We start from the raw sequence: 19,177 nt of genomic DNA on the forward strand, positions 1-19,177 counted from the left end.
CCCCCCCCCCATCTGGGACTGCCCCAACCCTGAGCCTCCCACCCCCCCAGGGGCCCTTTAGAGAGGAGTGGGATGAAGTTTCACTCCCCAGATCTGTATGGGAACATTGCTTTGTCAGGGAGTGGGGGGAAAGTGCACAGTTCACTGCATTCCTCATTTTGGCTGGGGAGCGCAGGGGGCAGATGAACCTGGACCTGCCCCAGCCAGGGCACATGCACCCCTTCCTCAGCTGTGCCCACTGGAGCTGCCATGGCCATGGGACGGTGTTTCTCATTTGACCCCAAACTGCTGCAGTGAAAGAGGGCTGGGGTAGTCCTCTCTCTCTGTGGCAGCCAGTATCCTGAACCCCTCATGCCCAACCCACCCCCGAGCAATGATTTAAATGAAGAAAAAGCAAAAATGAATTAAGGACCCAAGCAATGTTGGGTGAACCTTGTAATACTTAAAAATAATTGGCCCACTTATTGCAAGAAAAACAGATACTTTTTGTATGCACTTCCAGATAAAGTCCCTAACTATACACATTTTAAGTGGAAAAAGCCTCTCACCTTAGTGGGCTGATAAGGCATATTCAAGTTTGAGCTACCTGCCACAGTGGATTTAACAATCAACACAGTTTCCTTTAAGTCAACAGAGTGTAAATGATTCTTTAGCAATCTCCCAAGTAATCTATTCTCTTCTATTTATACTCCAATTATACGATACTCATCCATCAGTAATAGCCGAGTGCTTTTCAGGTTTGCATGAAGTAACAGTAGATGGTGCTGTTGTTGCTGAGACTAAAATATTTGCATAACTCAGTTGTGATGAGACAGTTGCCCTGCACTGGAAAACAAGGGGTTAATGCAGACATTGGAGAGGGCCATGGCAGGAGCTAATCAGAGAAAGTCAGCCATTCAGGGCCAGACTAGAACCTATAATAGGGGTGGACAATATTTTTTGATGGGGGAGGCACACCAAAATTTTGGTAAGTGATCAAGGGGGAGATGCTGTGGAGTCTGGGATAGCAGGCGGGGTGTAGAAAGGAGCTTGGGGTAGAGGACTGGGGTGCAGAGGAGGGTCTGAGAGGAAGTCTGGGTGAAGGAGGGAGTTGTGATGTGGAGCGGGAGACTGGGATGCAGGATCTGGTAGGGGTGCAGAAGAGGATTCTGGCCTAGGGAAGGAGTATAGGAGGGGGTAGAAGGTTGGGGAGTTCTGACCTGGAGCAGAGGGAAGGAGGGTCCAGAGGGTTTGGTTGTGACCTGGAGCTGCGGATTGGTGTGCAGGGTCCAGGAGGGGTATGGATGCAGGGGAAGGATTCTGGGCCTTAGGGAGGGTTTAGGAGAAGTGCAGGGTCTGGGAGAGAGTGGGGGAAGGGAGAGGCTGCAGTGCCAGAGGCAGGTTCTAGCAGAGAGGTGTTTACCTAAGCAGCTCCTGACAACCAGCACTCAGACAGGCTTACCTGCTAGCAGCCCCAGACTGCTGGCTGGCTGTACATGTGGTTCTCTGTACTGTCAGAAGGGGAGAGAGAGGGAGGAAGAGGCTTCACATGCTGCCCCTGCCCCCAGCAAAATCTTGTAGCTCCTATTGGTCAGAAACTGGCCAATGGGAGCTGAGAAATTATGCTGCACTGCCCTTGCACCCAGCAAAATCTCACAGCTCCCATGGGCCAGTTTCCAGCCAATAGGAACTGAGAGATTTAGCTGAGGGGCAGAGGCAGCATGCAAAAGCATCTCCTTCCCTTCTCCCCACAGGGCAGAATGCAACACAAAGCAGGCAGCTGCTTTGATCAGTGCTGATCCCTGCTGTAGGGGCAGGCATGGGATGGATCAAAAGGCTTGATCTGGCCTACCCCTACCCTCTAAGAAGGGCTGCTAGGCAGATTGAATTTAATCTTTTCTCTGGGCTTGAGGGAGACAGACTAGTTGCCCAAAAGGGGCTGGTACCACGGACTGAGCAGTGTTGGGAGAGATCAGGGATCCAGCAGCACTCCAACCTGACTGACACCTGGGCTCAGACCCTGACAAAGGGGCCTGAGGGCTACTACGGCTGCATAAGGGCAGCCAAGGGAGAAACGGGCAACCCCCCCTCTTTGCTGAGGATGAGAATGGCCAATTCAAATTACAGTTTGCCCCTGAGAGACAGTGGCTAACTGAGTAACGTAGTAGGATTTAGTGTAAATGTTTGCTACTCCATTGGAACAGGTTAGAGAGAAGTAAGAACATAAGTAAAAAATGCATGTAAAATTCCATTAGTTTTCAGGGAATATAAACACCAAATACACTTCTACACATTTAACAATTACTTTGATCTATACTTGTACACCAGTGAATTGATCTGGGGATTCAGCATGCTGAGCTGGCACCTAGTCTGCCAGGGTGTGTCTAGGCTACAGGTTTTTTTTTTTTTTTTTTTAAATGTGGCCTTTTTTCGAAAAAATTTCCCCTGCATTTAGACTGTCACTGCATTCTTTTGAAATTAAATTGAAAGAACATGGCAGTTTTTTCGACCACAGTAAACCTCATTTTACGAGGAAGAACACCTTTTTTCAAAAGTTCTCTTTTGAAAAAAAGGCATTCTTGAATGTAAATGGCTTTTTGGAAAGAGAGCATCCAGACTGCCTGGGTGCTCTCTTTTGAAAAAGTAGCTCGCTTTTTTGAAGGAAGTGGTTGCAATCTAGACACTCTCTTTCGAGTATATAACACGCCCAGTGTTATATAATGTGATCTGTTTCCCAAATAGGAACTATACATTTTAGAGTGCTATTTATCATTCATAAAAAATAAATATTTTGTTCTCTTTTGCCCTCTCCCCCCACACACATCAAAACACAAGGGGTTTTCAGAGCCTAGTTTATCCTTTTCAGGTGAAGGAACTGAATCCCCCTACACCTAGGTTGAATTTGGCACAATATCTGAAAGTAATGGACTTAAAAGTTGCCATTCTTCTAAAGGAATTTCACAAGCAAACTACAGAAAAAGAGTGCAGAATTGACCTTCATATCTGACACCATCTCTCTTGGCCTGAACAAAGACATGAAACTGGTTAAATTATAAAATCAGCTTTCCTTACATTCAGCACCCTATTGACGTCAAAAGCTAAGTATGGGACATTTCCAGCCCACTCAATTAGCCTCATTAGTACCAGGACTACAATTGATAGGTATTTTTTTCTCCCTCTCCTTTCTTACTCTGAAGGTTTTCCACTCAAGATCATCTCATCTGAAGAAGTGGGTAGTGTCTGCCCTGATGGATTCAAAAGTAGATGAAGCAACCCTCTGGTGTGCTACAGCTGTCAGTTACAATATTTTGAAAATATCTGAGTTTCTAATAGATGCTGTCTTACATTGGAAGAACAATTTCCATGTGTGTATCACCATTCCCTTTTGTATTGTTGCTTTCATACACAGGTCTACTAATTTTTTCTTGAAGCATATAATCTAAGTGTAAATACTTAAGAAGGTTTTGTACCTTGAAATGCAAGTGTTTCTTGCTGAGTTAGCTCATGAGTTTTGCAACTTATGGCTAAAACCTTCACTAATTTATATCAGTATGTAAGTTTTTAAAAGCAAATAGAGATTTGTAGACTAGAATAATATAAGTAGATGAATACAAGGTTTATAAATACTATATTAAATTCTTTATTTTACAAAAAAACTTCATCCGTTATACATTTGCTGAACTTCACTATTAAAAGGATTTAGCGACCCCATGACAAATCTGTCAGTAACTATATATCAATTCAAAGATATAATAGCCCAATTTCATATAATTCTATTTATGCCTTTTCATACATGGTGAATAACTGGCAGGCTGCTACTACTGTGTCTGCAGTTTAATCTTGTGACTTTTAATTTAATTGTAATAATACTGGATTCTTGAAATGTCTTGCTCCAACTAAGAATTTTCAGAACCACTCCCTCAAGGAGGTTTGGAAAAACTATTCACAATCAGAGGACAATATTTTTAAATGTTGTAACATCAACAATAAACATAGTATTGTTACTATGTTTGCTTGGTATTGCTACCCTCACTACTCCTGTGCTTTTTTCTGTTTATGACAGGACTGTTGATACACTATGGAAGTGATTATGTGAGAATAGTGACTTCAAGTGGGAATAAGTAGCAGGAACAAACACGAATCAAAAATATTTTAAAGTGAATCTGTGTATATTACAAACTCCTTATATCTTCTTTTATTTTTTTTACAGTTTTCCATAAATTATCTGCAAATATTTAATGAAAATGTTGACATCTTTCATTCAGAAGGTCACTTTGGCAAATGCCACGAAGAATGTTTTAAGAGTCTCAAGTCAGACGATGTCTACAAAGCTAACACAAAGACATGGCCATCAGCCTTCAGAGGGGACTGAAAAGAAAAAAATGTTATTTTCTTTTACTGCTTCTTGATGAAAACTATCTAAATGTCGGTCAGGCTGGTCAGAAAAGCAATTACACATTCTTTTGTCTCAGGCAGACTGCTTATTCACTGCTTTCCAAACATTTTAAGAATGTCATTCTATCATATAACTCTTGTATACACCCTATATATTTCTATCACACAAGAATATTAATGATCAGAGAGTTATTAGTTTTCCAATTATACATACCAGGCCAACCCCTTTGGGTATATATTCATGACAGTGATAGTGAGTACGTCAGGCCTGACAAGAGTTTCCGACACAGGCTAGAGAACCACCAAAGAGCCTAATGCCTCACACTGCTGCTTTGACCATATAACTCTTCTTTTTACATTCATTCATTGGCTCCCCTTTCTCTCTTGCATCAAGACCCTTTGCAGTCAATCTGCAAGCCACTTATCTTTCATTCATTACTGAGCTGTAGATACTGGTCTCCAAACTCATGATGTCAGCTTTTGTAGTGCCACATCCTTTGGAGATGCTGCCTCATTATTAAGGCACTGTGTTTTCAGTTCACTTATTTTGTTTCAGATTTCCTGGGAATTCACCTGTACTGTATTTATTACAAACATTAAAAGTGGGTGACAAATCAATGTAAAAAATTAACTCCACATTTTTCTGGGTAAATATCAGGGTTAATATTATAGAATGGGAAGACAGAGAAAAGTAAGAGTATTAAAAGTAAAAGCAGTTTATTTCATAAATTGTACATTAATAAAATGGATACCTATATAGCTGGATACTTGTGTATATATCTTTCACTGCCTTACCTTAATTAAGAGTCAAACTCATACTTACACTTAGTCTAATTTATTAACATAAAACATAACTAATATACAGGATTTTCTTAACAATCAGTATTTTCATGTACTTGAGTGGTCTAAAATTCAGATAAAAATTAGTAAAAATTGGTAGCTATTATAAACCATGGATTTGTTTTATTTGAGCTAAAAATCAGTAAAAACTGAAACATCTACTTATCTTCTGTCTTCACTAGGGACAGTTCCAGGGCACCAAGCACCAGAGGATGCTATGCTGCTAGCTGCCTACTCCACTCCACCTCCACCCTCCCTTCTCTGATTGATTGGCTGGCCATTTTTTTCTCCTGTAATGAGCCAGCTCTTCCTGTGTTTGCTTGCTTGGCAGCTGAAGGAGTAGGAGTGGTGATGAGAAAACAGACTCCGTCCTGACAAGCAAAAATTATCATTCCTGACCTTACCATTCTTCCTCAAAACTCTCCTTTGCCCAGAAAACTTGACAGTGGTTTGGTTGCTAGTGTGAAGAAATGCCTGTCACATTTACCATTATCCCCTCACTGTGTCCTTGTACTACTTGATTTATCTGTACCCATTTGTTGTCTCACTTGATAACTAGATACTTGAGACAGCAACCATCTTTTTGTTTTGTATTTGTACAGTGCCTAGCAGACTGAGATCCTAGTCCATGACTAAGACCTCTAGGTGCAATGGTCATAAAAATAAAAATAATAATCAAGTTCTACTTTCTCAGGTAAATTGACTATAGTTTAACCTACCCTTACATCGATACAGATGTTTTCAAATTAGGGCACTAAGCTAGGACTTGGAAGACTAGAGTTCAATTTCCTACTCTACCACAGCATTCCTGTGACACCTTAAGCTAGGCATTTAGCCTTTCTTTGTCTGTTTCTTATCTATAAAACCGGGGATAATACTTCCCTGCCTTACAGAGGTGTTGGTGTTGTGAGGATAGCAGCATCAAGAGGATGAGGAGTACTTTGAGATCTACTGATGAATAAAAACTTATTACAATTTTAGCTTATTATCCTAGCAAAACAAGCAATCCCAAAAGTACCTGTACTCTGGACAATAGCAGAGCTTCAGGACAGCATTACAATAGTACAGCAGTGGGCCTCAACTTTTCCCATAGTAACCTCTGTCCTTAGGGAACAGGGAGGTCAGGGTCACAAATCATCCTACACATTTGGAAATTTCGTGGAGGCCAAAATCCCCAACTTGAGAAGCCATAATATAGAAACAAAAGATTACTTTGCAAAGTTGTTGATGCTTAGCATGCACACTCAAAACAATGTAAACCTGCAGGTGAAATCAATCTGAGACCTTAAGGCTCCAGGGTAGGCAAACTTTGATTCTTTCTTATATAAGGGAAAAGCCAGGGAGTGATTAACTATTGCATCTGAGAGTGTTTCTGTAATTTTAAAATATTTAAATTGTGCTATTAAAATATCAAATTAATTATTAAATGAAATATTTTGTAGATTTTTTTACAGTGCTTTATTCAACACAATGTTTTGTTTGGATGTAAAATATTCTCCTGCACTGTTCACAACACCATGGCATCATTTTCAGGTAGGCAACACTAAAGGCGCCAAAGGGGCTAGAACAACAAAGTAAAATAATTAGACATGATTTGAGGGCTATGGCTGCTGCCTGCAAATGAAAAGTAGGGAAAAGAAAACAGTTGTGGTTCAACACCTAAACCAGGGGAATATTAAAAGCTGACTTTAAAAAGAAAATACCAGTGATATGGGGAAACATCTATGATTTTGTCATAAGCTTTGCAAAATACCTACAGTAACACACCATCTCCCACCTCGACCCTTGCAACAAAACCAATGTCATCTGGGGACCTCCCCCACCTTCAAGAGTCCCCTTCCTTCCACACCAATCTCATACCAATGCTAAAGATATGTCACACACATAGGCCCTCCTGTCCTACTCCCTAACCACGCTCCCGGTATAACACCCCCGTCCCTCACAAATCTTTCCCCTCGTATCCTCTACCCCAACCCTCATACCTAAGCCACACAGACCCCTTCCTCTCATCCCCCCAGTCCCTAATCCCTATACCACACAGTCCTGTCTCCTGCTGCTACACCACACAAATACCTTCCTCTCGTGACCCCGCTGTACCCAGATCTCACCATCTCTGCCTCACAGCCCTGGGTCTCCTGCCCAGCCCGTTATGCACACACCACAGACACCTTCTTCTCCTACCCCACTGTACCCACCCGCAAACCACACAGCTGCTGAGAACGCCCCCACCAGACCACACTGCACCCCCACTGTCTCGCCTCATCCCCTGCCCGGCTCCTTTCCGCTAGGGCCGCCCCCGCTTTCCCTCGGCTTTGGCAGCCGCGCCGGGGCCCTGGCGGAACGCCCTGCCCTGCCTCGCCTCTCCATAAGTGGGACGCCGTGCGCCTGCTCGCCGCTGGACTCGTCTCTTGCAGGGCCGTGACTCGCTGCCCGCCCACCCTGCCATGGCGAAGGAAGCGCCCGCACAGCCGCGCCCCCGGGCAGGTAGGAAGCTGCCTGGTTTCCTTGGGGGCTGCTCCCCGCGGTTTCGGCTGGGTTCGAGGGGACGGGAACACACAGACGCCTGCTTGTGTAATGTGCTCCAGTGGGGGGGCGGGGCCGCTGTGTCACCCTCCTACCTGCCTCCTTGTGTCAGGTGCTCCCCTTGCCTGCTGTAGGGGCGACCCCCCCGTCGTGCGGGGTCGGCATGCAGCCGGGCTGGGGCTCCAGCACCCCGTCTACCCGCCCCCTTCCCCGGGCTTGGTTCAGACTCTGCCTGGGCCTGCAATTCTCCCCGCCCATAGGCGCCAATCTGCAGTTTCTGGCCCCACGCTCAGTTCTGCGCGTCCGGTTCCTTTGGGGGCTGCTGCTGCTGCACGGGTGTTACCCAGCCAGCGTGAGCACCTGACAAGGTGCCAGTTATCGCTGACACTGTCGAGATCCCCACTCGCTTCTGGGAAGACGGATACTTAGCGCCACGCTCGGGCTGCCTTCGCACTCTGTGTTCACGCGAGTTTGTTGGGCTGTTATTGTGCTGGTAACACCCGGGCTTCTATAGTTCTTTCGATTTGAGACTATCAAAATGCAAATCCGAATGAACTTGCTCGTGGGAGGACAGAAAGGAGTATTGTGTGGTTTTTACCAGCGAGTTCAGCGGGTATTTGTGGAAATTATGGGAATTTTACTGAGCCTGTTTTGAAAATCAGGCTGTGGCCTGATCAGCTAAAACTAGTAGCTCTTTTTAAAAGAATGGTCTCAAGATGGCATACCCACTCTCAAGTAGAGCTGGGAATAGATTCAATCCTGAATCCCTGACTAGTGTGTTAACAAGAGCTTTAGTCCCTTCTGAGTCTTGGTGTGCTGGTTTTCATTTTCCTTTATTTAGATAATAATTAAGCTTTTAAAAATAAAATAAAAGTAAAATAAAATATAAAAAAGTGAAAAACAGTGCAAACTGATGAAAGGAGTGAGTGGTGGAACAGAAAGGATGTCACATGTTAGACTTTACAAATTTGACAATTCTCAGAGAATTAGCCACGTTAGTCTGTAATTTTAAAAATAACAAGTAGTCCTGTGGCATCTTAGAAACTAGCAAAAATATATAGTATTATGAGCTATGGTGGGTAAAATCCACTTCATGTCATCTGATGTAGTGGGTTTTTCCCACCAAAGCTCATGATACTATATATTTTTCTTAGCCTTTAAGGGCTGGCCTACACTAGAGAGTTATTTCAAAATAAGTTATTTTGAAATAATAACTCCTGAAATATCACTATTCTCCTTCACAAACAGGACTTATTATTTTGAAATAACAAGCCCTTTATTTCAAAAGAACAGGCTTGGCAGTATGGACACTCGCCATGTTATTTCAAAATAATTTCAAAATAATACTAGTGTAGACAAGTCCTTGGGCAGTATTTCTCAAAGTGGGCTCCAGGCCCACTCTGAGAAACACTACTCTAAGGTGCCCAGGATTACTCATTATAGAAGTATGTGTACTCTCAATGCCAAATAATTGTAATGGGACTTGAGGGAACTCTATACCTACAAAATCAGGCCCTTAAACTTTAGATTCTTTTTATTAATAGCTTGGTGATAATTATTGATTGATTTTATAGGGGAGATTTTCAGAGCTACAAAGGGGAGTTAGGTGCTCAGAAGAATTTTGGTGGAAATAGGGTATGTAATTGTCCTTTTCGGTCTTTGAAAATCTCCTCCATTTATAACATGATTCAGATTGTTACTAAACATATTTCCAATAAAAACTGAAACTATTGTTACTATCAATTTTCCCTCCACACTGTAAAATATCAACCTATATTTTTTCCTCTTTATGTTGTATACATTTATTGTTGTAATACTTAATCCGATAAGATTGGTTGGGCCAGTGATGAGCATAAGGATGACTCTTGACACTAGTCTGGGAGACCTGGGGGGAATTGTACATAACCCTTAAATATGCAAATTCAGTGGAAAATGCATTTTGTGCCATTCATTTCTGCAATAATCTCATAAATAGAGCTGGTCTTGATGAACATAATATTACTTAATGGCATTCTGCAACATGCTCAAAGTACAGGCAGTCCCCGAGTTACGCTTATGAACGGGGCTTTCTCGCCCCGGAGCTCGCAGGCAGCGGGACCGCCCAGAGCGCAGTGGTCCCGCCACCTCGACCTCCGGGGCGAGAAAAGCTGCTCCGGGTGCCCCTGGTCTGCTGGAGACCGTCTCCAGCAGACCAGGGGCACCAGAGCAGCTTACAAACGGGGCTTTCTCGCCCCGGAGCTCGCAGGTAGCAATCGGCCACCTCGACCTCCGGGGCGAGAAAGCCCCGTTCGTAAGTGCGGATCCGACATAAGTCGGATCTGCGTAAGTCGGGGACTGCCTGTAATCACTTTCCTTTCCTGCTTGTACCATCCCAAAAAATATAGATCTGGAGCAAACTCTCTTGTTTTGGCCATTCAAAAGGAATGAAGAATAGGAATCGGGCTATAAGATGAAACAACTAGAATTAATGTACAAAAAAATCTATATTCAGCTTGCTCTTCTTCTTCTTCTTCTGAATGTCGTGTTCAGTGCTGTATTTCTTTGTCAAAGTTGGACGTCCAAACTCTCCAGCCAGTGAACAGCATCGGTGGTTAGATTGTGGATATCCTCCAGTGAGCCAATAAATTTTCATGTTGGGCATTCCACAGCATTGTGGTGCATAGTTTGTGGACTGCCACAATCACAAAGTGGAGATGGCAACAAATTCCACTTATGCAGTAGATAACTGCACCTGTCCTGACCGGTTCTAAGCTGGTTTAGAACACACCACAGTCTCCAGGGAAGATTGAAACCTTTTTGCTCAGTGGTGGGATCCAACACAAGCATGCTCTTATTTATGTTGACAGTTACAAAATTTACCAATATTTTTGTGCACAGGAAGAAGGTATTTGGTTTGACAAGTTATCTGAAATATCTTTACATGCTCCTTTAAAAAGTTGAATTTGTCTGACATTACTCAACACCTAAATTGTTATTGTTAGGTCATCTGTAGCTTAATTCATACTAATTGGTTTTGTGATTGGCAGGCATTTTAATAAATTATAATTAAGCTTGAAAGAACACTAGTGCATGATAAATGTGCAGTTGATGCATGTCTGCATTATAACTTGTATTAGGTATACCCCAGAATAAAAATGTATCTTGAGTAAACAATGTTCCTGCTGTTAGTCTTCTGTTTTGAAAATTGATGTGGAAGGACTCCACTTCTTTAAAAAAAAAAATTATAAACAATTACATCTAAGATCACTGGGAAGGAATGAATGCATGAGGGCAGCCAAATTTTATAACCAGCTGAGTTTCTATTCCAAAGGCTATAATTTTTATTTTATTTTAGATTGCAATAGCTTGATTTTACTTTGATCAGGGTGTAGTCTAAAAGTTTAAAGATAATCTTGGGTGGTTCTCTGAGGGCTCATTTTGGATTTCAAGTTCCATCTGCACTACAGAAGAAGCATAACAGAGTTCACACTCTGTTGAGAATTAATCTTTTTCTTGTTACCAGTTTTTCTGAGTATGTGTTGTTAGTTTTACAAAAAAAAATCAACCTTGTTATGAACAGTTCTGTAGCTGCTTAACTTATTCACACAGTGTAAATTATTGTTTTAACAGTCAAAGTTGGAGGCAAGAGAGTTTCGAAAAAGCAAGAAAATGGAGCTGTTGAGAAAAATCCCAAGAACCCTGGAAAAGAGAAGACAAGGTATTTCATCTGAAGTTCTACCTTGAAGTTTAAGGGTAAAATTAACAGCAAATTGGATTAGGTTTTTGACAATAATAAAGGTCTGCAGTTTTGAACAGTTCAATGTACAATGAAAGAAAAATTTGAATGTAATCTAATAAGAAAAGAAATTGGATACCCATTTATGCTTCTTTATGTTCTCCTTTTTAAAAACCTTTGTTTTTAAATGATTAGAGGACTTGAGAAAAAATGGCTTAAAATGAGAGATCTAAAGAACTCTCAGTCTGTTTAGTTTAACAAAAAGAAGAGATTAAGTTGATTATGAGGCATAAGTGAATCCACAGGGAGAAAAATTCAGATACTAAATAGCTTTTTAATCTAGAGAAGAAAGGCATAACACGAACCAATTTCTAGAAGTTGAAGCGAGTCAAATTCAAATTAGAAATAAGGCACTATTGTTTTTAAACTGGGAGGGTGGTCACTGGTATGAACTATTAAGAAAAATGAGGATTCTTGTCTCTTGATTTCTTGAGATTAACTACCGGTAAATGCTTTTCTGGAAATTATATTTTATCCAAAAACACAAAGTAAGCTTTAGTCAGAAAAGTTATTAGACTCAATACAATCATAACTAGGATGGATTCAGTGTCTTGTGACAAAGCAAATGTCAGACAACGTGATCTAATGGTCCCTTTTGGCTTTAGAATATATAACTCTTTAAATCTGTTTCTCTTTTCGGTGTTTTTAATGTTAGAAATTCTGATCTTTTCTTTCTTTCCCTGAAATGCAATGAGTCCATTGGGGGACAAAGGGGTCTAAGGTGACTTTAAGCACCCGACTGACCCTGGGCTGTTCCAGGGTCTGTTCCCGCTGTACCTTAAGCCAGGTCTACACTACACCTGGAAGGTCGGCTTAAGATACATAACTCCTGCTACGTGGAATAGTTGGCACCGTCCTCACTGTGGGAGGCCAACAGGAACAAACATTCCCATCGGCTTCCCTTACTCCTCATGACTACTCAGTGGCATGCTTATGAGTTCACCAGAGGGTCTGGCTGGCAGGAGCAGCCACCTCACTGCCCACAGGCTGGTGCGGTGGCAGGGCCGGAGCAGCTTGAAGTGGGGCCAGAGCTGCTGGTTCTTGACCTACCCTACATCTCCATTTAACAGAATGACTTGTTAAAGGTCACATAGGAAATCTGTGGCTGACTTGGCAATTTAACCTAAGTTTTGGCCATACATCTGATCTCTTTTAAAATGCTATAATTTGCTGGAAATCATCTAAGTTATAGATTTTTTTTTTCTTTTTTTGCTGCTCTCAAAGTTGAGAAACCAATTTCCACTAATCGTTTTGGCAGACCCACAAAAATTAGACTTGCTGGCTCTGAAGACAATGAACTAAAACACTATTCCTGGAACTAAACTGAGGCGACACATTGATTCTGGCACACAATACTAGTAAACAAAGAGCTAATTATAAAATCCATTAGAAACTGGAAAGAAAGAAAGAAATGATTGCTGAAGTATATTTTATGTAGGGGATAGTGAACTTTATTTTCAAGATGTAATCTTTCTATATATTAAATAACTTTTCCTACAGGATGACAAGGTGACATCAGCACGTCACTCTGGGTCCGCAGAAACCCTCACTACATGACTACTCCATTAAATGGGCGGAGGGCGATGGCTCCATCCCCACACACCCTGGACCAGTGTCTGCCTATTTCTGAGCCCTGCCTCCAGCTTTCCTGGCCTACGTGCCTGCTGCACAATTTGGCTGTTTACGGCCTGGGCTCAGGTGTGCTCACCTGGGCCCGCCGGGAGTTGGGCAGGTCTTGCACCAGGCTGCTTCCCCAGCTCTCCTGAGCAGCCACTCTGTGCTCCAGGCTCTCTGGGCTCACCACGGAGCACAGCTACCCCAACAGGCCCATGTGGAGAGGCTGGGGATGGCAGCAGGAGTCACAGCACATGGCTGGAGCTGTTCTGCCTGGCCCATTGGCGCTCCTGGAGCGGGGAGGAAGCTCAGTGAATTTGTGGGAGGGGGCAGGGTGTGTGTAGGGAGGGAGGAAGCGGGATAGGGTGTATGTGGGGATGGACAGTGTGGTAAGGGGGGATAGTGGACATGAGGGGAATATAGGAATGGAGGCAGGGGGCCCCTTACACCTCCCACCCATGGTGTTTGGGGGGGGGAGGAGGAGGAGGGAGTCATGTCCCTGAAATGGTGCAAACACTAATTCAAACTGAGAGGGACACTCCGGTTGATGCCCGTAGTCCTGCTTCCACGAGGAGTAAAGGAAGTCAGAGGGAGTGTTCTCACTTCGACTTTTTGCAGTGTGGACAGCGCCAAAAGTTGAGATCAGGTATTTTGACTTCAGCTGTGCAATTAACATAGCTGAAGTTGTGTATTTTAATTCAACTTTGTCCCGTAGTGAAGACATGTCTGGACAGTTTTTATCTTCTAGGTCACTGGTTCTAATGGGGCTTAGATTGGTGGTGGTATAAATCACTAGCATTTGACACCCATTAAGAGGCCTATCTGAAATGAGTTGATGTTGTCCGATACCTTGAATGAGAAATGCATTCATGAAATTTCCTTAAATCTCACCATTTAAAATCTATCGAGAGAACGACTACTTTAACTGTCTTTGGTAGGTCAAAGTTAAATGGTACATAACGCACGGTCCTAATTATGCTGCTTTCTACTGCCATCAGTTCTTTGACTTTGCAAGCAGTCACACCAGGGAAGGAATTATTCAGTATCATTGACTGTAGTAGGATCTGGCTCTTGGTTGATATGTCTGTTTGTTGAAATATTTTAAATTCACCATTGGGAAGTTCACTTGTTACTGCTGGATCTACAGAACAAACAAACCTAGCTGTAGTTGCATCTTCCTGTTCACGTGATAATTGTCTTTTTAACATCGCTACTTCAGTATGGGTAGCAACAGACAAATAATCAGTCCTAGTCTTCCTCCTAATTGGATGTCTCTACAAATGGGAACAGTGTAGCCTTAAGAGAAAATGCTTCAAATATATGCACTCACTCAGATAACAAACTTTAGTATCACAAAATCTATGTGAAATCTACAATTTTTTGTTTGTTGGAGAATTTCACATAAATATTGTTGCCATTTGACTTCATATGATTTCACTGCCTCCAAATCTTGGTTTAATCTGAATTTTGATAAAATGTCTAATTTTGCACTGGAAATATGCAGTGCAAAACAGTGTGGTGCATGGTTTTGATGTAAGCCATCAGAGCTTGACAAATTTTCAAATTACAGTGGACCTTTTTATTTTTTATTTTGTCAAATTAGTCATGTTTTCCTTAATAGACCCAGTTTTGAGACTGGGAGTGTGAGTAAAAATGTGAACTCTGAGGATCTCTCTACATGGCAATAAAATAAATCTATGGAACCGCGTTTCAATTGACTCAGGATGTGGGGCTAAAAATTGCAGTTTACACCTGCAGGCTCTACCAGGAGCCCAGGCTCTGAGCACTTGAGACAGGGTGGTTTCAAGGCCTGAAGTTCAGGCCAAGCCCCAGCATGCACGTTGCAGTTTTTAGCCCCGCAGTTTAAGGCCAGCAAGCCGGAGCCAGTTGACCTAGGCCAGCCATGGCTATGCCCTGTCTTTTATTGCAATGTCGACATTGTGACTTCCTGAAACATTGCTAGGTATCAGTGAAACTGCCCAGCAATGTACAAAGAAATTATTCCTCATCAGTGAAGCTTTCTGGGGGGTCAGGCATCATGGACATGTATTCCTGTTATCTAGTACACATTGAGAGGAAAAGGTAATTGTAGGAATATGATCTTAACCTCTTCCCTCCCCAGTACTATAGAGATAAATAATAGCTGAATCACAAAGGCGATGTTTATTCTTACTTTTATTCGCAAGGATCCTTTTTAAGCCTTTTGGGGAGATGGATTTAATCAGTATTTTTCTCATTTTTGCTTTGCAGCACAAGTGTTACTCTTACAAGAATGCAAAATGTGCGTGTCTTACTAGCTGATGCATTGGAGAAAGTGAGTATGTTTAGCAAAATAGGGCACTTGTTTCTGTTTAGTCTTCTAATTTGATATTGACAAGGCGCTAAAACATAAAACTGACTTATATGAACTGCTGTAATCTGATGGATGTGGGACTATGTCCTGGATTTAAGTCGGTATTTTGGGAGTGGAGGGAATTAAACTACAAATTAATTGCTGAGATGTTCTGTTTTTCTATGGTGCCTGTGATATTTTTAAAATGCAACTTACCAACATATAACTTTGAATTCTCTTCTGTACTTCACTGTAAGTATTGTTAAACACAAATATCTGCACATCTTTGGCATAGCAAAACACTTTAATGTGGCCCTTATAAAAACCTCAATTTCAGATTTATTAAATGCGAGGAAAAATAACTGAGGGTGAGTCGATGCAAGAGCTGGGAATAAAACCTAGATTTTCTGGATCCTAGTCCTGTGCCTTGAACTGAACCCAGATGAGAGAGCTACCTGGATAAACAAGGAGATCACTTACAGGAAACAGCTGAGGGAAGGTCACAACATTGTAAAGACAGGTTTCTGTTAGCTCTGACAAGTGGCAGACAAAGCCACAGCAACATAAACATAAGGAAGGCAAAACAATGACAGCAAAACTGCCATGGGTGATCCCCTTGGGCATCACATGCAGCATATATCAGAAGTGCCTTCAGCACTGTCCACTAGTCCATGCCACTGTCATGACTGAGGACTAATGTAAAACTGGAGATTCCAGTGCTGTTTCCTGACCTCTGCCTTTGCAGATACTCCCATGATACTACTGTTCCCATTCAGACTGCTATCAATGGGCTCTCTTCCCCATCAGTTTTGCTTACTACCCATAGCATTTCATGGCGTTCCATTGTAGGACCCCACATGCCGTTTATATGTTAACTTGCACTCCATTTATATAGGATTTTAAAGTTTCTACCTATATATTTCTCAATCACACTCTCACACAGTCATTGAAGTCCTAAGCCTGAGACCATTTTGTTCTTAGTTTTGTTTAGTATTTACTGAAGCCTCAATTAAATACATTTTTAGCATATAAATAATGTCTGTAACATTGTCATTAGTTCAAATCCCAAATGTGTGACTGAAGCTCTGCAGAGTTACACAAGTAATTATATTAGCTCAATTTTATTTTTTCCCTTTTTCTTTAGAACTAGCAGTATACATGGCTCTTCATTCTCCTCCCTCTGGCCTGTCTCCTAACTCTTCTAATTTAGCATTCCTTCCACTCTTTCTGACCTCCCAGATTGTTCAAATGTGTTTTTCCTCCCTCTCCTCCCCCCCTCCCTCCCCACACACACAGGGAACTCTCAGATATCACAATAGGTTACTATTGTAACTACTGGAACTTTGAAAGATTGAGAGTGACTTTAGCAACAGCTAGAATGCTGATGGTTCAGCTTGGCAACCCTTGTAGTAGCTTTAATGTCTCTGTGTGTGTGTCTCTCTCTCTTTTTGGGTCATTTATTTGCATGTTAACCTGGCTGACATTACTTTGGCTCTGGTATGTATCCAGTGCAGATGATGAAAACCGGGTGGGAGTCTTTCACTGCTAGGCAGTCATATGGAGCTGCCATGTCTCAGGTGTACACTGTTCATTTCAATGGTAGACACTTAAGATTGTTCTCCTAAAATATACAAGCTTTAAACAATCTTTCAAGATGCAATTCAGCAGAAGAATAGCAGAAAATGTGTTGTGATTTTTCTTCTAATCTTTCAGATCAGCCATAAATTTCCTGCAGCAGCTGCAGCACAAGTGGCTCATCAAAAACCACGACCAACCCTGGAGAAGATTATATGGCCCAGAAGAATATGCATTATCCAACAACCTCGGAAATGTTAAGATGTAAAGCAAAATAGCCATCTCTACTTGAAAATGCGCTTCTCTAACCGCAGTCGGCTCTTTAATGTTTGCAAAAGGACCAAAACAGAGGGAAATATTGGCTGGCTGAACTGTATTGTATTCTATTTCTGGCAATAAAACACTTCATAAGTATACTAACTTCTTCTTTTTCAAGAAACAAGCCCACCTGTTTTTTATAGAATAGTCTACCTTGAAATTTTTAGAGCAACCTATCACAGAAAAGTGTTGTTTTTTTTGTTTTTTTTTTATCAAGTCTCCTTTCCCCCTCTACTTCCTCTCCCCCTCCCCATACACACTGACAAAGGGTTGCTCTCTGTATTACAGGGATTAAATCATGTCTCAATAACAAGTCCTGTGTAAAGTTGGGCTGCTCCAGGAGCAGACATAGAGGCACAGTTCCCAGCTGTTATCTGATGCCACGGCTGGATAATGAAGACTTAATTTTGTGCCAGATGTAGGGTTGGTACAAATTACTTCTCCAGCACAGCTGTTCCCACTGCTGACCACATAGAAAGGAAGGAAAGTAGTAGTCGTAAAGAGGCTGATTTCCTTTATTGTACCCTCAGTGCTGCACCCTACAATATGGGGCACAAGAGAATGAACACCTTGTGTCTCTTTACCTCCATGAATGGGAGAGTTGGACTAAGTATGGCCCAATGATCTTAGATGACTACTTAATGTTTCTCTACACGTCTTCTCATAGTGGTCATATGAGGACGTGAACTGCAGGAACGTGGCTCTAACATAATGTAATATACTAAGATGTTGTCTTTGAAAATTTATTCTAGTCTTAATTGTGCCACCAGTTGCCTAGTTTACATTTGTGGTGACAGAAGTTTTTGAGCTATACAGATGACCTTGAAAGGGGCTCTCTGTAAGAGTGAAAGCTTATCTCTCTCACTAACAGAAATTACTCCAGTAGAAGACCCAACTTGCCTGTATAACATCCTGGGAACTTAGTGGCTACCACACTAGTTAGCAACAAGATGTTTTCCTTAAGACTTCCCACCATTGCAACATGGTGTATTTTTCTAGCTTCTGGTGGCAATGATGGGAGATCTAAGGTAGAATGGTTCTACTAATGGCCAATGGTGGAAAGTTTTAGGGGAAAATGGTTCAGTGTAGATACCTACAGCACATAACTTTGTTAAAGTCTCAGATTGTATTAAATAATGTGACTACCTGACCTCCAGAATGTGGCACAGGCAGTGAATGACTCCTTCAAGTAGGTTGTCCCACACTTTTTCGTTAAGATTCATTTTTCGGTTGCTTGTAACTTTGCCTGACTACAACCATTCAGGCAGAAACTTTCCATCTTGGGTGCCTGCCATAGGCTAAATTTTATTTTATTATATAATAAAATTTAGCCTATCAGCAACAATTTAACCTTTTTTTTTTTCAGAAAGACTAGGAAAAATTTGTTTTCTTCATGTAATTAAAATGTTTACAACTGTTTCATTAAGAGAGCTTGAGCATCTCTGTTGCTTTGCAGCAATGACTTTGAAATTTGGCTGGGTTGAAGTTGTCCTGTGAAAATCTGCCCAAATTTGATTAAGGTATCCACCAGGAACAGTATTAACCAGCTTGCACTCTGCTTCCCATGGCTGGCTGTGGAAACGGACCATAGGAAGGTCTGCCTCAACCATTTGACAGACAGCAACTGTGCTCACTTCAGCCAATCCCTGACAGACCTGGAAATGGGGCCTGCTCAGCCTCTTACCCACCCTCCTTAGCACGGAGCTCATGGACAGCAGCAAACTCCCATAGCTGCAGAGGGAGTAAATTTGGAAGCCGATCTGACAGTTACCACCTGCTTTTCCCTGGCTGATGTTGCTCTAGAGCACGGGTGGGGAACCTCAGGC

General features: G+C 42.1%; 1 protein-coding gene and 1 long non-coding RNA gene across 2 annotated transcripts in view; one reads left to right on the forward strand and one right to left on the reverse strand.

The window, feature by feature from the left end:
- LOC142830173 (uncharacterized) overlaps window positions 1–8,229 on the reverse strand; it is a 21,491-nt gene extending 13,262 nt beyond the window's left edge. The window contains exon 1 of the long non-coding RNA XR_012905171.1: window positions 7,833–8,229. This is a non-coding gene — a long non-coding RNA (uncharacterized LOC142830173). The remainder of the gene's footprint in view (window positions 1–7,832) is intronic.
- On the forward strand, window positions 7,529–17,449 carry DAPL1 (death associated protein like 1). The gene is made up of 4 exons (XM_006126838.4): window positions 7,529–7,698; window positions 11,347–11,434; window positions 15,377–15,440; window positions 17,172–17,449. Exons 1-4 carry the CDS (start codon window positions 7,659–7,661, stop codon window positions 17,292–17,294), a joined length of 315 nt encoding a protein of 104 aa, XP_006126900.1. The 5' UTR covers window positions 7,529–7,658; the 3' UTR covers window positions 17,295–17,449.
- The last annotated feature ends 1,728 nt before the right edge of the window (window positions 17,450–19,177 follow it).

The sequence above is a fragment of the Pelodiscus sinensis genome, chromosome 7 (genome assembly GCF_049634645.1).
Source record: "Pelodiscus sinensis isolate JC-2024 chromosome 7, ASM4963464v1, whole genome shotgun sequence".
Taxonomy (NCBI): domain Eukaryota; kingdom Metazoa; phylum Chordata; order Testudines; family Trionychidae; genus Pelodiscus; species Pelodiscus sinensis.